The sequence below is a fragment of the Rhamphochromis longiceps genome, linkage group LG5 (genome assembly GCF_057381845.1).
Source record: "Rhamphochromis longiceps isolate RC_006_pf linkage group LG5, R_longiceps_female_GT1.1, whole genome shotgun sequence".
NCBI lineage: Eukaryota > Metazoa > Chordata > Actinopteri > Cichliformes > Cichlidae > Rhamphochromis > Rhamphochromis longiceps.
In genome coordinates, this window is record NC_140561.1 from 7,823,644 (window position 1) to 7,842,719 (window position 19,076).

Consider the following 19,076-nt stretch of genomic DNA (forward strand, 5'->3'; position numbering starts at 1 on the left):
AAGTGGTAGAGGACAAGTGTGAGCTACAGATCATTCGTCCCAATGCAACACGATGGAATTCAACCTACCTTGCCATTGATGAGAAGGGGGAAGATGCCACCAGGAGCATTTGTGAGGAGTTCAAGGTGAAAATGTGAGTAAAATTGGACACCTACCAATATGGTTGCAAATTTTGTGAATTTTCCTTAATGGATGGTTAAAAACGTGAGCAGACTCTTAATATTAAATCAGAAGATCCCTATTATAGTCATGGTGGGTTTTGTTGTTGTGTCTTACAGGTTGAGTCCTGCAGAAGTTGCATTCCTAAGGGAGTACTGTACCACCATGAAGCCACTGGTGAAAGCTTCAAACATCCTTCAGTCTGAGTCCACTTCCTTTATGGGATGGCTCCTGCCAGTAATCCAACAACTACTGTCCAAACTTAGCAGGCTGGAGACATCAAGCAAGACATGCGTGCCACTCATCAGAGCCCTGCAAAATGGCCTTCAAAAGCATTTTGGAGCGATGATGGAGGATCCAGAGTTGGCTGCAGCTGCAGTCCTCTTACCCAAGTTCAAGACTTCCTGGACTGACAGAGCAGATGTAATAGAGGCTGGTAAGGATTCATGTGATCCCATTTTTGTGTATTTTTACATTTGAACACATGCTTAAGTGAGTATTTCACCTAATACATTGTAAGTTATTGATGGTCTGTCCTGAATACTAAACAATCCTTTTTGAGAATTTGCCGATTTTAAATTTGTGTTCAGGAATAATCACTGAAATTTAAATAACAAAATTGTGTTATCTACTTGCAATTACAGCCTTGACATACATCAAACAACATCTTGAAACGACAGAGCATGAGAGTGAGGATCAGCAAAGAGAGTCATCTGATGAAGATGAATTCTTCTCCAGACCAATCTCCAGAAGGCTGCAAAGTGCAGTTGAGCTTGATGGTTATCTTGCTTGTGCCACAGACACCATGGAGCTGCTGCACTCCTTCTCAGCCATCAAAAACCTCTCTCTTAAACTGAACACAGCTCTGCCTGCTTCTGCTGCGTGTGAACGACTTTTTAGCTGTGCTGGTCTACTCTTCACTGCCAAACGAAGTCGGATTGCCTCTGTTAATTTAGAAAACCAGCTCTTGCTGAAACTGAACAAAAGGTTCAGAAAGTAAAGTGTGAAAGAAATGCTAAGAGTTTAAGACACTTACCTGCCTGTTGTTCAGTGTATGGGGAAAAGTTTAAATGGTTCTACGCATGTTCAGAAACATTTTTGTCATTGTTTTAACAAACAAAATTCCTTCTTTTATATCTACATTTATTTACAAAACAAGTTACCTTTCTATACCTTGTTCATCTGAAAAATGTGCTTTGAACATAAATATTTATACTGGTGAATCGAGTTGAATGCCTGCTATTGACAACAGAATAAAACATCAGTCTGTTAAAAAGTAATTAATACTCTGAGTAGTTTTTGAGAACAGTACTTTGTACTTTTACTCAAGTATTTTTTTAACACCAGTACTTTTACTTGTAATTGAGTACAATTTAACCAGTGTAACAGTACTTGTACTTGAGTACAAATTTTGAGTACTCTTTCCACCTCTGCTGTAGACTGAGACACATCCAAGAAGACGGCGTCTGATGTTCTATCTTAACCATTGTGTCCCTGCAGATAGACACTTTATGGCTCTTGTTTAAAAATTAGATGGCTAAAATAAAAAGAAAAAACGCACTCAAGTCCTGACTGTTCTATCCTGAAATGATTCAGCTAACATAGCTTTGTTACGCTCATTCATTCATAACATTACAGCAAAAAAATTACAACCAAAAGATTTTAAAATGATAAAAACAGAAACACAAGAACACAGCAGGTAAAATCCGAAGAGTCATGATTAGCCTTGTGGTCAGGAGAATTTTTAACATGTGCTACTTAATAATGAATGGGGTTCAATAAACTGAAGTACAGCTGATATGGACTAAACTAAAAAAATGATACTGCAGATTCGTTTTGATCCTAAATAACATGTACATATTCCTGAAATTAAAAGTCATCATGATGACTGTTTGTTTGTTTTGTTTTTTTGTATAATCTGTTCCTGCACAGATGTAGTTCTGCCGATCTGGTTTTTACTGACAAAATAATGGAATAAACTTGAGGCCCACTGACATAGTTAAGTTCTTTTAAAGTTGACATTTCTGGTTACATACTATAGCTCTATCATAGGAAACAGGAAATGGCACTACACCTAGAGCTGGAGAATGTTAACTTTTGTCACATACAGACGATGATGGATGTTGTCATGGCTTTTTAGTTTGTTTTTATGCTAAAGACCGCGCGTTTTACGCTGCCCGCAAACTTGCACAGGTATGTTCTCGCGAGGTTATAAACGTTGATTTGTTCTAGTGTTTTTATAGTGACCTCCCACCCACAGGGGCGCTCTTTCACATCACAAGACCTCCGTGCTGGTAGAGCACGCGAAAGGAAACCCGCCATTGAAGACGTCTCACAACGTGAGAGTTTCGTTGTAGTGCACTCTTTTAACAAAAGGTGCAATTTTTTTCAGCATATACCTACAGCTGGTAATTAGTTGGAGGAATGGCATACAGAGGACAAGGACAGAAGGTCCAGAAGGTTATGGTGCAGCCCATTGTATCCTTTTGTATTGCAGGACGACACTGCGCGGTTGAATTGGTTGCTACAATAGCTTAGTAGCTAGGCTAACATTTAGTCATTCGTAAACATTTGTAGTCACTCATGTGAGGAGAGGAGTTTTACAAGGCATGTAAGCTTTTTTGAAGACCAGTTTCACCCAGAGAAGTCGCGCGGGTATGAAATATGTTTGCAGAAAAAAAATGTGTTTTATTGAAATGCAGTCAGAAAGCCAGTGTATAGACTTAGCCGCGTTAATCCCGGGAAAACACCGGCTCTGTGGTTCCGTGTTATAGCTAAACGCAAAAGAGGCTAATTTCTGCCTTCAAACTACTCAATATGATACCATATGGAGGGTTTTAGGCCCACCAATCGATAGTTATTAACACCAAAATATAATATGATGTGGGAGAGTGAGGAAGTTACGGAATACTTAACGAAAGTGTTTTGACAGTTAATAGCTATAAAACTGGAATTACTTTCATCTTCTCAAATATTTTAAAAATATAATTAGTTAATTGTTAGTGAAACTTGGTAGTGTTTTCTTTGATTTGCTATCGATCCACGTTTACATGGTCTCTTATGGGAATGCCAGCAACTGATATTACTGCTAATATGATGTAAGAATTACCTAAACCTAAAATAATGACAAAAATAAATGTAACTATATTTTAATTATTTGTTAAACAGATTTTTATTTACAAAAGGATCAGGGGAAAATAAAGTTTGCCCTCAAGATATGAAGCCGAAAAGCCAATTTTAAGCCAGGAAGAACCCCTGACCCAAACTCTGACTCTGAATCACATTTCCAATAACTTGGACTAAATGCAAATATAACCATTAACAACATATGTGCACATTTTAACTATAAACATGTTGAACTTGAGTCTGTGTGTATGTCCTTGACTGTGGTTGTCAGAATCTCATTTTCAGGTACCTGCAAAATGTAAGTAGCTTTTAACTTTTTCGTGCATCCTTCTGATTAGTTTTGTTTTCTGGTAATTTTGAAGATAAAACTGTATTCAGTTTATTCTCTCTCTCATTCCCAGCGCTCACGGATCCAGGTTTGGTTGTATGAACAGGTGAACATGCGGATAGAAGGCTGCATTATCGTAAGTAACATACAACCTTTCTCCATGTTCTTGGTCAGTTTATAAAGCTTGATGTTGATGGGCAGTGTGGAAACCCCTCTTAGCCCTACGTCGTAACCTTCCAGGCCAGTCAGTTGTGGCGGGCTGCTTTGACCTGGCAGGCAGATTCCTCAGGAGGTGCACGTCAGGTTATGTGGAAGGTTATGGCATAGGGTTAAAGGGGATTTCTGGTTATGTTGTAAGCTACAATGCAGATTTCCCACTGAAGCATAATCTGAGCCTCAGTAACCACCCTCTGTAACACACGTTCAAATGTGTCCAGTTGGCAGCCAGTCACAGAGCCAGCCTTCCTGATCAGTTTATCCACTTATTTGGTGTCACAGTGTATCTTCTTGTATACAGCTTCAACCTTAGTCTTCCAGTTCAGCCTGTTGTCAGTGTGGATGACCAGGTACTTGTCCTCCTCCTCCACATTAGCATTCTGTCCCAGGATAGACAGAGGTGGTATAGCCACCCATTTTCTTCTGTCAGTCTGTCATCTCTGTGGTCCTATTCACATTCAGAAACAGCTGATTCCTCTCTGACAACTCCACCAAATCATCCATTAGTGCTCTGTACTCATTCTGCCCATCATTGATGCATCTGACCACTGCAGAATTATTAGTTTTGTGGTAAGTAAGGTCTGCAAGGTGAACAGGAGTGGAGATGGCTCAGTTCCCTGTGGAGCTCCTGTACCATGTCATCATTTTGACACCGAGCACTGCCCAGTTTTACATACTGTTTACTCGCATTCCCTTTAGCCTTCTCTAAGTAGCAGTGGCTGAAATGTGTTATACACACCAAAGAAATCAAAGAAGTCATCTTCACCATGTGCGTGTTGCTATCTAGATAGAAACAAGCTCTCACTGGGAACAAACCTTTGTCACTTGCTGTTCCCCTGTATGGCCACATTATATCCTAGCATGGCTTAAAATGATTTGGTCTAACTTGAAATGGCCTGATCTATGAGTAGCATTTCCACTCAGGCTGAACTTTCTGTGAGATCAGGCATGTACAAGTTCTAGTTAAACCAATGTGACTCACTTTTGTTGTCTTGTGTCTCATTGCCTTAGGGTTTCGATGAGTACATGAATCTGGTTCTAGACGATGCTGAGGAAGTCCACATGAAGACTAAGAACAGAAAACCATTGGGTAAGAGTGCATCACTTTTTGTAAAGCTGTTTTATTATTTTACTTTATTTACTTTACTTTATTTTACTTTATTATTTTTAGGAAGGTTGACTGTGAAAGGTAAGAATGAAGAAAAATTGTGTGTCATCAAGACATTGTTGTTTCTCAGGGATTTTTGAAAAACAGTTGTCCTGCATATCCCAGAAACTGCAAACCCAATTCTGAAAATGTTGGGATGCTATGTAAAGTGTAATTAAAAACACTTACAGTGATTTGAAACAAAGAAGCAAAATACAAACACACAACACATGTAAGAATTTCAAGACAATCGTCAGTCTGCTTTGGTGCATTTTCTGTTTCGTGACGTACTAAATGTTTTCAAATGGTGAAAGTGCAGGTCAATTCTGCAGCTGGACTCTGCTGCTACGAAGTCATGCTGTTTTAATAGCTGTGCTATGCGGTCTAGCGTTGTCTTGACGTCATCAGGATTATATATATATATAAATGTTGTTCTAAAGCCTGTATACAACGTTCAGCACTGCTGTCTTTCCACACCTGCAAACTGTCAATTCCATAGGCATAAATCCACCATCGGAGATGCAGGCTTATGAACTGAACACTGATAATAAGGCAGATGGTCCCCCTCCTCTTTAGTCCAGAGTTCATTTTTTCCAAAAATCTTGAATCATCTGATCACAGATCAGTTTTCCCCTTTTTCTCAGTTCATTTTGAATGAACTTTGGCCCAGACTGGAATTTCTGGATCATGTTCACATATGGCTTTCAACCTGCATTTGTGGATGGCACAGTGAGCTGTGTTCACAGACACTGATTTCCATAACAGAATCATAACAAATTTCCCACGTGTGGGACTAATAAAGGTTGTCTTATCTTATCTTATCTTATTATCTTATCTTATTATCTTATAGACCTGACCATAGGTGTCTGTATGTATGTATGTATGTATGTATGTAGATATATATATATATATATATATATATATATATATATATATATATATATATATATATATATATATATATACACATATACATACACACACACACACACACATACATACATACATACATACATACATACATACATACATACATACAAACAAGTCATTTTATTCTGTTTTTAATTTACAATTTACACAGCATCACAACTTATTTGCAGTTGGGATTGTAAATGAAATCAACTCTTGGATTTTTGTGTGTGTGTGTGTTTGTTGGGGACTGTAGGTGGTTGGTGAGGATTGCTCTGTTGTTGCATCATGCCCCTGGCTACTGATCCACTTTATACTGATGTTAGATTTCACATTACCTTTACCCAGCGTTGATGGGGGCATGGTGCTTTGTCTGAAAGTGAACAGACACTTTGTGCCTCCCCTTGTCCAGCATCTGGCAGTTCTGTTCTAATTTAGCTTTGATCTCTCCTTCATTCTTTTCTGTGTTGCCCAGGGAGGATCATGTTGAAGGGAGACAACATTACCTTGCTGCAGAGTGTGTCCAACTGAGGCGAGAATGGAGATGTCTACAAACTTCAACTTTTGTAGAAGAAATTGGTTTTTGTTTTTCTTCAGAGATTAAGTGTTTGTGTTTATGACATGAATATTGTAATTGTTTCTTTCTACCACATGGATCTGTTTGGAGAATAAAGGTTTTTTTTTTTTCTTACAGTTGTTCTCTGTTAACTTTTTAGTGTTTCAGACTCTAGATGTGTTTTGGTTTAATGGACTGTGCTGCCGTCTAGTGGCAGACAGAACTATTGCAGTGCACGTATATAGGTCAAATGCACTGCAGCGGCGCAGTTGCATTTAATACGTCTGTCTTGTAAGTGCAGGCGTTATTGTGTGTGAAATACAGAAAATGAACATGTGCTTCCTCGTGTAACTTTTCTATGCTGTACATAGTACAGAACTGCTACAAAGAAAATTAGGGCAGAACTTGGGTGCATGCCCAAATTATGAGTGCAGACTACTTAATGTATATGTACGTTTTGTAAGTAGTGTATAGCTTGTTTATTTTACTAAATGCAGGGAGAATATAAATTGAAACAAATTAGGCAATGTACTTTATACAGTAAATGCTGTATCTACTGGTCTGATTAGCAAACGACACAGATGCTGTGAATGTTGATCTTGAATGTTATGTTGAAAAGTTATAAAATCAGGTTATTAATTTACTGGAACCACACACTACTTGGTTTAAACAATAATACCATTTTAGCTTTTGGCCTCAGAAAATGAGCCTTAATGTAGGCAAATTGATTAACGTAATTACGTAGTTAGTCGCTACGCAACTCAACGTGTCCCTGTTCTGTTGACTGGGAAACCCCTAGCACGGAGCTGCCAACGCCCGGCGTAAAGACACAAATAGAGGATACGGTATGGAAATTTTTTGCTCGTTTCTTATTACTATTTATTCTTTTGGGTAATGTTTAGGTCTAACTCTTGTCACTTTACTGTATAATATGAATTCCTAACACTGATTGTAATCAGCAGTTTATCAGACTCATTCAGCAACAGCATCCGCTAAGCTTAGCACAGCTCGTTAGCTCGCAAGCTAATTGGGGAGGACAGTAGTTAGCTAGCGAAACAGGCAGGGTGTCTATCGTTAGACCGGTGTGTAAATCGAGCTCCTGGAGTTACTCATAAAGAACATGCAAGTTTTTTAATTGGTGGTTCTGATGTTGTAATGATAAAATAAAACACCTCTTTGTTATTAAGATAAGTTGGTGACGAACCTAAGAATTGACTAGTTACGGTACGCGGTAAGTGGGTTAACAAACAGAATAAACGAGCATAACAAGAGTTTGGTTAAGTTGTGATTTTGTAGACAGCATAGTCCCATCGTATAGATGGAAAGCGTAATGTCTGGGTACTAAGGAAAAGATTCATAACACTGACCCAGTTGTAAGTTTATCGTTTTAACAGCGGGCAGGAAATTAGGCCAGACTGAGGCCGAGGATGTGGCCGAAATATATGGCTAATGCTACCAAGCTAACAGATCTTTAAGTGGTAGTTATCTCTCAAGTGTGAGGTAAAATGTTCCATAATAGGATATTTACATGCTGATCCTAACAGCTTGGCACACCACTCGCGGCTGCGTAGTTAAACATGTTATAAACTCAACGGAAGACAAAGTCTAGTTTGAGATTTCGGGTCGGTGATGTCAGATCAAAAATACACATGATTGAGGTCTGTTTTTGTCAAGAATCAGAGGGTAACATTCTTTCCCCCCCAACGTGCGGAAGTACGTACATGTATCAGTGGAAATTAGAAGGAAGTTATGACCAATCCTTAAGGAAATACCTCCAACGTAACGATCATTACCGGTTTGTGTTTAAATGTACTGATATTTGATCGTGTAGATGACATAAGTGTCTGCTTTAAAATAAATCCACACTGCTCAGAGGATTAGCTGACCCGAACATACAAAATCGCAAATTATACAGAGTCCATTTCAGTATGGCAGCTAAATATTTGGAAACTGTTATCAGGCTCAGTTGAGCCGCTTTCGCTATTAGTATTTAAGCAGGGCTGCAGTTAGTGCTGGCTGGCCTACAAACACAAATGTGAGGATTAAGTCTGGCGGCATTAATGCAGCTGCAGTCATCCTTTGGTGCCCATTGCCGTTGGCTTACTACATTGTTACACTTAGATTTATATTTTTTACTTTTACAAGATGAGTTGAGATTTTTATTCAGATTGATGGGACACACAGTAAAATACTTGTGTTCATACACTACTGTGTTTCATGGATGTCACGGTGTTCATTGTACAGTGAAATTGACCATGTATTCACCAACCAAAGAATTGCTGAAGACAGTGGCACTTTCTCTTAGTCAGTAATTAGTTGACTTGGTCCTAAGGCACAGTTCTCCTTGATGATGTGCGTTGGAATGTTGTCGATAAGTGCTATGCTTGATTCATCTGCCAACATCTGTAATAACAGTGTTCTTGGTTTTCGGAGACAGAAATCTGTCAGTTTGTTGATAAACCAGTGGTGTGTACTCTAAGTGGACTAGAACATGATCAGATACTGCCTGTTACTTGTCCATGGTGTCTGCAGCAGTTTGCACGTACATCTACGCAGGAGTGTAATCCCAGCCAAATGGAGTGTCTTCACTTTTAGGATCAAGATGCGGCATAATGCAGTTGCTTTATATATAGATTTTTTGGGATCAACCTTGATAACATATGTACTCTGATTAATCAAGTTTTGCATGTCTGTTTGACCTTACTTACAAGTCTGTGCATTTTCCTGTTATTATTGTAGGGTACCGGTATGTGTTTTTACAAAATGATTTAAACTTGAAAAAAATCAAAGCCAACTTAGTCTCTGTTTTTTAGTCTTGTGTCCTGGTGATTTTACTTTGAAAGGCCAGACTCTTTGGTGGCACCAAATTTTTGTTTATACTGAGAAAACTGCTGTGTAGCATTGTGACACACATGAAACAGTTATCACAACATTAACAAATTCACATGAACAGACAAGCATTTATAGTTCAGCATTACAATTCAGTATTTTCAGGCAATGTACGTATGGTCAATTTTTTTGTTTTTACATATTATTCACATTATTCACATTATTTTATAAAATCCCTCCTAAAAGAACTGCCCTGTATTGCATCACACCTGGAGAATTTCCAGCCGGAAGCGCCCATTGTTCAGTTTCCGGTAATGCTAGCTGCTCATATGATGCACTTGCGGTAATGGGTAAGCTCCATTAGCACGTACAGCTCCATTCAATTAGATATTTAACAGCTGTAATTGTGTTAAACATTGTTGTATTATAACAACATACTGGATAGAAACATGTTGTATTTTGTGATGAGGTTTTTGTTAATAAGGGGAGATTTGACTTGTGCTCAGAAAATGGTACACGTGTGGGGAAATGATTTTTGGTTTAGAAATGTTCATTATTAGAAGTGGACAACTTCATTTGATTGTGCTCTAATTTCTGGAATAAATCATTAAAGACTTATAAGGCATTTTAAACAATGACATATGCATTAGACATATGCAGTGGCATAGTGGTAGAAATCACATAAATCTGTAGCAGGTATTGCACTGATGATGACAGGGGAAAAAAACTTACAGGTCTAATGTAAAAGCCTTTTTTGAAAAGGAGTGGTATGTTGAAGATATTTGGGTTGTTAGTTGGGCACCTGTTTTAGCAGGTTCTGTTTCTGTGTTAAACACTGTAGCGTTTGGTGCCTGCAGTTTTGTCCCTCATGCTTCTCTCAATGACATCCCCACCCCCACACTGTGCTGCAGAGCTCTGCAGTGGCTTAGCACTGACAGACTGTAACTTACAGAGGAGAAATGGGGGAACAGTGTTGCTTGTGTACTACATACAGTGCATTGTCTCTAAAATCAGGCACACACTGAACAATGTTGTCAGACCAAGAAAGTACTGCTGTGACGTTATACACTACTTACCAAGAAACATGGAAAGACAGACAGCTTTAGAAATAAAAGCAAAAAAGACGAGCAGATGAAGTCAAGCAAAAGCTGTAGTTAAAGCTATACATAGTCATTTAGAAGTGGTTTGAGATGGATGATGATTGTTGAAGAACCATCAAATGACTGTCAATGAATATTGAATAGTTCTTTTGGTTGAGATTCCCATCTCTACGTAGAACGTGATATTAAATATCTACGATAGCCTAATATATCAGGAGTGCCTCAACCTCCTATATGCCTGTCAGTGACTCAGTTAGCATAACAGCAAAGCATCAGCCCCATCAATTAATTTTCTTTGTTGGCTTAGTCTGGTTCCTTTTCATAAATCACTTGTTGGTAAGTTTTTATTTCACTTAAAGTTACATAACAAATTGTTTCCTAGTCGAGTCTTCCTGTCCTCATTTTTATGCGCACTGTCTGCTCCACTCTTAGTGTGTTAGTGGGTGCAAACAAAGTGAAACTGAGAGCGGAGGAAAATGCAAATTAGAATGGCCATAATGGCAACAAGTGAAGAATTCACACTAAGCTGGAAGAAAAGTAGTGCAAATACATTAGCTTAATAACATATATATAATGAGCCCGTGTGCATCTTGTAATGTGGACGTTCTGACATGTTAATATGTGTGTTGGTTTCAACAATAAAACACGTCAGTGTAGGTAGAGCCTTGGTGGTGTTCCTACTGGCTCACTATCACAACTGAATAGAACAGATTTGTTGTTTCTTTTATTTGTGCAATTTGAGCTTTTCCTGTGATAACAGACAGAAAGAACTTTGTAGGTTAGCTTTACTCTTGGAGTTGTGTTCACATCTACACTACATTCATGTTTGATGTTTTAGTTTCTAATTTTGTATAACAAATTAAAACAAATAAAATAAGAGCATGAAGCCACCATTAGTGTTTTTGAGTCTGATCTGTTTCTTGGGCCATATGGGGAAGAGAGACTGCGCCAGCTGATGTTTTCCCTTTTTTCCCAAATTTCCTTTCATGTTTCCTTCCTTCATTTGTGTGAAGCAGGCCTGTGCTGTGTCCAGTTGTTAAGCTGTACTGACCCTCAGTCCATTAACTGTAAAAAGCTCATTGGAGCCTTTCCAGTTTAATTCCCGTAGTTAGTGGAGGTTACTGGTTTTCACTTCACTTCCTGTGGCAAGTAAATCACGATTTGTAGTCAGAGTTTAGGTAAAAAGTTCTTAACCAACATTTTGTCTTTTACAAATAATGAAAAATGCCATCTGGTACTCAGCTTACAAAAAAATGGCTAGTCCTTGGTCCATGCATTTTTCTCCTAATATGAGCTCACCTCAAACAAAATGCTCCTATCAGAAGTCCACATGTATAATGTAGAGTAAAATAATAATGATCAAAGATGATATTTTTAAATTTATCTGTGGTATGTCTGTGAAAGTTGTTCAGCCAAAAAGTAAATTATTAAATGTGCCTCTTTTCTTTTCCAGATCTTGAATGAGTAGCAAAGACTGTAACACACAGCTATGCAGACCATTAAGTGTGTTGTAGTTGGTGATGGTGCCGTGGGTAAAACCTGCCTGCTCATCTCTTACACCACAAACAAGTTTCCCTCTGAATATGTACCTACGGTAAGTGCGTCAATCTCTATATTAGATTTTAAATGTTTTAGTTACCACATGTTCAGCGAACCACACGCACGTGAGTTTATATTTGCTTGTTGCACAATTTACAGAAGATTCAGCTGGAGTTTGGAGTTTGAGTACATACAATGCTGTTTGCATGTTTCCGTTGATCCTGCAGAGGTCTGAACAGGATGTTTGCTATTGTTGACTAATTGGCCTTGACCACTAAGTACGTGATCAAAGTTGTGTTCTGTATGCAGCTTTACAAACACACAATCAGGTCGAAGAACCTGCTGGAATATGGTTTATTTGAAGGATGTTGAATAAGAGTAATAGACGAGCAATTTGAATATATTATTTCTCAGCTCTGTAGTGTAAATAAATGTGTCTATAACTGTATCTTTAGTTCTATTGCGTTATGAGTGGCTGAGCTGATTTTGGTCTGTGTGTTGCAGGTGTTTGATAACTATGCTGTAACTGTAATGATTGGAGGTGAGCCCTACACTCTGGGCTTGTTTGATACAGCAGGTATGTTACATTTCACTTTCTATTATAAAGTAGGAATCATGCTTTCAGAAGCAGCTTGTCTGTCTTCACACTGCAGCCACAGGGGAGCTTTAGTAAATGTAGAGTTTGTGTGATGTTTTCTTTCAGTCAGAGTTGTGCTTTCAAACAATCGAGTTAAATATAATTTTTGTGTGGCTTCTCCAGGTCAGGAAGATTACGACAGGTTACGACCTCTGAGTTATCCCCAGACAGATGTCTTCCTCGTCTGTTTCTCTGTCGTGTCCCCATCCTCCTTTGAAAATGTAAAAGAAAAGGTAAGTGTGACCTGCTCATTTTGGTGTTTTTCTGTTAGTGTAAAAATGAACATGTTGTAACAGTTTGTTTCATACTGTGTAATATATACTGAATATTGTTTATTTTGTAAAAACGATGAATTATGGGTTGCTCAAATTTTACTGGCAGGTACAGTACTAATTAGCCGTTTGGTACAAAAAGCCAGAGGGAAGGGAACTTGGTTAAAAATGCAGTGCTTGTCTGAGGATGCAAATGCCTTAAAAAAGGGTTAAAATAAAGGGCTCTCTTCAAATTTTTAAAATAAAATTAACATTTTCCTAATTTTGTTTAATAAGAAAACCCCCCGGTATTCCGCACATGTGTGGTATTGTGCTGACTCTTGTATTTGTCCATTTAGTGGGTTCCCGAGATCACCCACCACTGTCCAAAGACGCCCTTCCTTCTAGTTGGGACTCAGATCGACTTGCGAGATGATCCCTCCACTATAGAGAAGCTGGCTAAGAACAAGCAAAAGCCCATTACTCCGGAGACAGCCGAGAAGCTGGCAAGAGATCTCAAGGCTGTGAAATATGTGGAGTGCTCAGCCCTCACACAGGTACTGTATATACTTGGATATAAAAGATTTACAGTCACGCACACACACTCTCAGAGACGAGTATGATGGATACTTCAGTGGCAAGAACTAAGAAAGTGGAGGAAAGAGGAACATGCCTGTACCCCCACTGTCCTGTGCATGTTTGTTCTGCATGCTGGTTTGATCTTGGTAATTGATGTACCTTGTGGGTTCACTGATGTTGCTAGTTGGAAATGATCCTTGCTACAGTAAGCAGACCTTCATTTAGGTAAACTGTTACTTATTCAGCTGCACTGGTCTTGAGCATAGTCACATGGTAGATTAGCCAACTTTTCTTAACAGTGGGGTGGATTTTAAGCAAATGCACTAAATGTTAGAGTTTAGGATTCTGGGTGAGCAGACCTAAAGCGATTAAAGCGTAGGAAGGAGAGAGTTCATGTTTTGCAAACCTCTCCAGTATATGTGCTTGTTAAAGCCTGTGGGCTTTACACCACATCATGGACCAGCAATCGCTCCTGGGATCAGCTGATGGTGTTTGCAGTAATAGAACAGGCACAAACACATTATTGTGTCAGCATTTTGACTAAATGGCAAAGTAAAATGTTTCTAGTTTATGAAGGCAAACCTGCTGCTAGTTAGTTGTTTGTTTGTTTGGTTTTTTTGCACTGTTTCTAAAGAGGACCAAAGGTAGACAGTGGGCTTCGTGTCAAATTTAGGAGCGCTTGACTTCTCTGTGGTAGATTTAATGTTGTATTATTGAGTGCTTGTGTTGACTAAATCAGTCAGTGCCTTTAAAGGCTTTACCTGCTCAGTTATGTCCCGAGTTTGTTTGTGTTGGCGTTGATGCATAACTGTTAGAACCTGAAGCACAGTAAGCATGACTCGGAGGAGAGCAGGTGACTTGGATCTCTGATTCTGAACAATAGTGTTGATAAAGCTGGGGTGCCCCCACCTCCCTGCTCTGCTCCTTCCTTCCTGTACTCCCCCCTATCTCACTGGCACAAAAGTTGCATAGCTGCTGATGTCATTTCCTGTTTCCTGTTGGGGATCTCAACACCCAGGTCCCCAGCTCACTTTCAGCCCCCTGTTAAACAACTTCCTTGTCTTCATTCAGTGTTGACACGGCTGCACGGCACTCCTGGTCTTTATGCTATGAAACCTTCCTCCTCACTCTGCCATGTTCCTCTTCTTCTCCTCCTCTTCTTTGGTCTCTCTCTCTGTGTTTGCTCTGCTAATTGCACTCTTGTTCTCTTCCCGCTCTTCCTGTCGTCATAGCGAGGGCTGAAGAATGTTTTTGACGAAGCTATCCTAGCTGCCCTAGAGCCGCCTGAGACGCAAAGAAAGAGGAAATGTTGTTTATTTTAAACTTTCTGTGCCACATCGCTCATGTCTTCTTCCTGTCATTGCTGTTTATCCGTTTTTCGTTCCCTTGCTCCACTTCTCTCCTCCTTCCCATTTTCTCTCTCTCTCTCTCTCTCTCTCTGCATTTGCTGCTTAAAACTCTCATCTGTCTCAATCTCAGCCATCTATTAACAGATCCACCAGTTTGATACTCACACTGCTGCTCTACTCTGCATCAAGATTGCGTTTCTCATCTTTGTTCTGTGGCTTGTTAAACTAACCAGAGGCCTTTCTGCACTTAAAAATACTTGTTGCCTTTTCTAATTTGGTTTACTCGGCATCATATCTTCATATTTTTCTTCTGGATTAGTGTGACCACCTGCATCATTTCACATCCTAATTCTTGGACCACTCTGTGTCTTAAACTGTTTTCACACATGAACTCTGGACAGTCAAACACAGTTGTCCTTTCTGGAAGGATAAATTCTGCACACAGATACCTCCTTCATTCTAACATGGACTTAAACGCCACCACGCCTCTGAATTGAACTCATTCTAAAAGATGAGATTAAACATTATTGTGTGTGTATTTAAGAGCCACTGAAAATTGATCGCAGTCAGTGACCACATTTTTTTTAAACGTGTCACTTTCTGTAGTTTATAGTGCTCCAGACACATAATGTTAGGGTGCTGAATGTAGTAGCACCAGCAGTCTTCTTTCCTTTTTAAAATACAAATGGAAAAAGAATAGAGCAAAACTAGCTAGAAAATACAAACTAAGAACTCACACATCTGTGCAGTGCTGTTTACTCACTGCTGTCTGTAGGCTGTTGACACAGTCTGCAGACAACTTTCCACTCTCTATGTCAGAATGCTACAGGTCATCTGTTTTACTTTCCACATTGTTTGTTTGTAATTTCAAATTAAAGAGAAAGCAGAAATAAGCCTAACACCAATATTAAAATCATACAATAATAAAATGTGAATAAATAGCACAGCAAGAGCAGCAGCTGTGTACATTGACAGTCATTCACACACTGTGTTGAAACAGCCGGGTCGGTAAAGCTGGTTCATTGTGACACCGTCTGAAAGGTTTGTGTGTGAAAACGTCTTGAGTTTAGCTTATTAACAAGACCTGTGTCTAACAATAGGTGGCTAGTGTCTAGAAGGATACATCCTTTGTTTGGGATGGTCCTCGACTCTTCTCTCTGCTCTGTGCGAGTAGTAGTCATGTGAAGGTGGTGGCTTTACAGGCTGAGATTGAGCTTACACTCAACAGAGCTTCCATTTCTAATGCTAAAGTATTTTTTATACTTCTACAGTTATGTTTAATTGATCAGAATCTGAAGTGTGACTGTGGTTTCTCACGCAGGGCTTTTAACTGCTCAAGTCACCTATGGGAGTGTCTGACCTCAGCAGACATTGCTATGTGCTGGTGTCATGGTACTCTCATTGATCTATTTTATAGCTAAGCCACACTTGATGATACTTGCAAGCCGTGTTTAGTGACTTATTTCGCTTTCTCTACATATAACATCAGTGTGCCATTACCTGTGGTACAGATTGTTGTATTAGAAGTCTATATAATAATAAAAGCTATAATTGTGTGAAATGACTTGTGAACTGAATTAATAAAGGACAACTTAACTTGCGCTCATCTGGCTTCCGTCTTTTTTCAGTGCCGTGTCAGAAGAATTTAGTAGTTTGGTCAGCTGAGATAGGCAACGCAGTGCAGCTCTGGTTACCTCACATGACTGAGCTCATGACGTAAGCAGTTCTGCTCGGGTTAATACAAAGGTTCCCCTCTTGCACTCGGCAAGTGCTTGATTGTGGTCATGTGTTTGGAATATGAACCAGTGAAGTCAAGAAAAAGTTCTTGTTTGCCGTTGTAATGTCAAGGGTTATGTCCTGTTTTTCCTCCACTTGCTTGTTTGACTTGCCTTTGATTTCGGCTGTCTCAGGTCAGCTGCACTATGCAGACATGCATGTGATTTGTGTTGTTGACACTTAATCCCTGATCTGGCTTACACCACTGAAAACACCACAAGACATCGTTTCCCACACACAGACTTTACTTGGGAGGGTACTCCAGGGATGCTGATGGCTAACTAAGTATAGTGTGTAATTATTTTTTATTTACAGTGTGATCGATTTAGTCACTGCTAAGCATGTAGACTAATAATATAAATTCTGTAATGCAATTGTTTGGTTCCGCAGTCAGATAAACTCCAACTAAACTATGCTGGACTGCAGCTGGTCAAAGTAGACTTTATTCTACTTAAAAGATGTGCTTTAAGGAGTTTAATGTAGAGGCAGCAATATTTGCGTATTATTGTCACAGAGAATGTGTGCTATTATTTTAAAAAGCACGGGTGCACCTCCTGTGTCATTTGTCTGATTCTGTGGGAAACACTACATGACAGTCTCCTGACTTGTTCATTGCAGATCCTACTTGGAAATTTTGTTGTTGTTTTATCTTTTTCTTTGCATTCCCACCAGCTTCCCCTCTTTCTTATGAAACCCCTCTGAATTACCTTCAGTGTGTTTTGCTTTTTCACTGTCCCCCCCCAGTTGAAGCCATTTCTGCCTTTTGTTGCAAGATCTTTTTTTTGTTCCTTTTAAATCTCTGTGTGTGTGTGTTTGCGCTGCTCCCTCATTCTGTTTGTATGTTTTTGTTCACAGAAAGGACTAAAGAATGTGTTTGATGAGGCGATATTGGCTGCATTGGAGCCCCCAGAGCCCAAGAAGAAACGCAAATGTGTGCTGCTATGAGAGGCTCCTACCTTTCCAAAGCACACACCCCCTTCACTCACGCATACACACACACACACAGAAATACACACGTCTTTAAATACATACATCCCTGCCTCTCCCAAACCCCCCTCCCTTGCTCTGCTAAGGCTGCTTGACAGCATTGTTTTCCTTGTGGAAGACTAGGAAGAAAACAGCCTACCAAGTTTCAGATAATTCTCTGCAATAATAACAACCAAGCTTCACCCCTGCGTCTGAGTTCGGGATAAAACATGAACGTTACATGGCCAAGAACCCAGTGAGGGCTCAGACAGGGATCCAGATACCAAGCATACTCACAAGTAGAAATCCTTCTGTCGAGCTTTGGATAGCTGATTTCATTAGTTCAGTCAGTGTTGTGGCCTAATCGAGTTCTAGCTGTCCAGCCGTGTAGTCGTCTTCAGCCAATGTAAAGGTTTCGTGGACATAAGCCCAGCCCCAGCCCCTCCCAGCTGCTTAATTAGCAGCTGCTCATGCTGCTGTTCCCGTCGCCTCAGTTGACGAGCACGCTCATTGCTCAGCCCCCCTCTATGTTCTCACTCAGCACTACCACAAGAGATGCTAACAGAGTAGTGTTGTTGATTTTGTTTGCCAACACCTCCTTTATCCCTCAAACAGTCTGAGATATTTACTCGATGTTCCAAGTAGACGCGCTCTTAACCACTAGGACACCGTGGGGGTTTGACACAGCTCGGTAATTCAGTCAAGGCTCCATCAAGCCTTACCTCCACAGTACAGAGTAGCAGTCTTTTTAAGAGTGTGGAAATCACTTGAAAAGCTAAAGGCATTCATTAGTAATGGGTCTCATAGTCGACCACAGGAATTTGCCTTTTAGATGGAGGGAACTTAAACAGTGTTAGCAGAACAAGCGGTTGTTCTTCATGCGTTGCCAGGGACCAAGTAGAATACTGTTTTCACATTGTCATCACCGTACACTGAGAACGGGCATAGCAGAGACAACTGTGTTAAATGACGAATGCTTATTGGCCAGACAACAGATGAGCAAATGTGAATTTTCACCAGATTTCTGTGCCAGGTCAGAATTTGGTGCCTTCCTGTAGTGCGTCATATCCAGGCAGAGGTGTGAGGCCTGTTGTACCTGTTCACACTGTACGGCGCTGCATGTAGCTCGGCCTTGGTCTCTGTTCTAAATGATAGGTTTAACAGATGTAATTATAATGTAAGCTGGCACACAATGTTCATGTAGGCTCCAGGTGTTTTTACCAAAATCTGTTTTTCTTTATCATTTCTGTTTGTGTGTTGTTGTTTTTTTTTTTTTTTATTTTTTTTTTATTATTATTTCATTCATATATATATATATATATATATATATATATATATATATATATATATATATATATATTAGAATAAAAAAGGTTACTTTCACTCCTTTTACATTTTAGGGGTCGGAACTCATCTGAACTCTCGCCCGCCAGTTTATACCAAGTAAACCTCTGATTGGTTTAGCTGAATAAAAACCTCCAATGGCAGCGAGACTGTTTGGTAATGATTATTTGTGATTGGTTGGTTCTTGTTTTTCTTTACTGGTGGCTTAGAGTTGGGTCGACGTCCAGCCCAAGTCAGTAAAATTATTATTATAACCTGTTGTTGT

At 39.5% G+C, this 19,076-nt stretch overlaps 3 protein-coding genes across 3 annotated transcripts; all 3 read left to right on the forward strand.

Annotated features, from left to right (window-relative positions):
* LOC146669146 (uncharacterized) lies at nucleotides 1–2,117 on the forward strand. The gene is made up of 3 exons (XM_085405603.1): nucleotides 1–133; nucleotides 279–595; nucleotides 804–2,117. Coding segments are annotated over exons 1-3 (675 nt in total). The 5' UTR covers nucleotides 1–131; the 3' UTR covers nucleotides 1,160–2,117.
* Nucleotides 2,118–2,421: 304 nt separating this feature from the next.
* On the forward strand, nucleotides 2,422–6,582 carry snrpe (small nuclear ribonucleoprotein polypeptide E). The gene is made up of 5 exons (XM_085405606.1): nucleotides 2,422–2,637; nucleotides 3,557–3,583; nucleotides 3,687–3,749; nucleotides 4,841–4,919; nucleotides 6,361–6,582. Exons 1-5 carry the CDS (start codon nucleotides 2,584–2,586, stop codon nucleotides 6,414–6,416), a joined length of 279 nt encoding a protein of 92 aa, XP_085261732.1. The 5' UTR covers nucleotides 2,422–2,583; the 3' UTR covers nucleotides 6,417–6,582.
* Nucleotides 6,583–7,183: 601 nt separating this feature from the next.
* On the forward strand, nucleotides 7,184–18,824 carry cdc42 (cell division cycle 42). The gene is made up of 6 exons (XM_085405604.1): nucleotides 7,184–7,286; nucleotides 11,824–11,964; nucleotides 12,414–12,486; nucleotides 12,670–12,779; nucleotides 13,157–13,354; nucleotides 17,357–18,824. Exons 2-6 carry the CDS (start codon nucleotides 11,860–11,862, stop codon nucleotides 17,444–17,446), a joined length of 576 nt encoding a protein of 191 aa, XP_085261730.1. The 5' UTR covers nucleotides 7,184–7,286; nucleotides 11,824–11,859; the 3' UTR covers nucleotides 17,447–18,824.
* Nucleotides 18,825–19,076: the final 252 nt, after the last annotated feature.

Excerpts from the sequence above, each read along its gene's own strand:
- cdc42 (XM_085405604.1), top strand. The coding sequence starts at position 11,860 with ATGCAGACCATTAAGTGTGTTGTAGTTGGTGATGGTGCCGTGGGTAAA. Across the intron at positions 11,965-12,413 it reads CCTCTGAATATGTACCTACG|GTGTTTGATAACTATGCTGT; the intron begins GTAAGTGCGTCA and ends TGTGTGTTGCAG. Across the intron at positions 12,780-13,156 it reads TTGAAAATGTAAAAGAAAAG|TGGGTTCCCGAGATCACCCA; the intron begins GTAAGTGTGACC and ends TTGTCCATTTAG.
- snrpe (XM_085405606.1), top strand. The coding sequence starts at position 2,584 with ATGGCATACAGAGGACAAGGACAGAAGGTCCAGAAGGTTATGGTGCAG. Across the intron at positions 3,750-4,840 it reads GGATAGAAGGCTGCATTATC|GGTTTCGATGAGTACATGAA; the intron begins GTAAGTAACATA and ends TCATTGCCTTAG. Across the intron at positions 4,920-6,360 it reads TAAGAACAGAAAACCATTGG|GGAGGATCATGTTGAAGGGA; the intron begins GTAAGAGTGCAT and ends TGTGTTGCCCAG.
- LOC146669146 (XM_085405603.1), top strand. Across the intron at positions 596-803 it reads AGCAGATGTAATAGAGGCTG|CCTTGACATACATCAAACAA; the intron begins GTAAGGATTCAT and ends TTGCAATTACAG.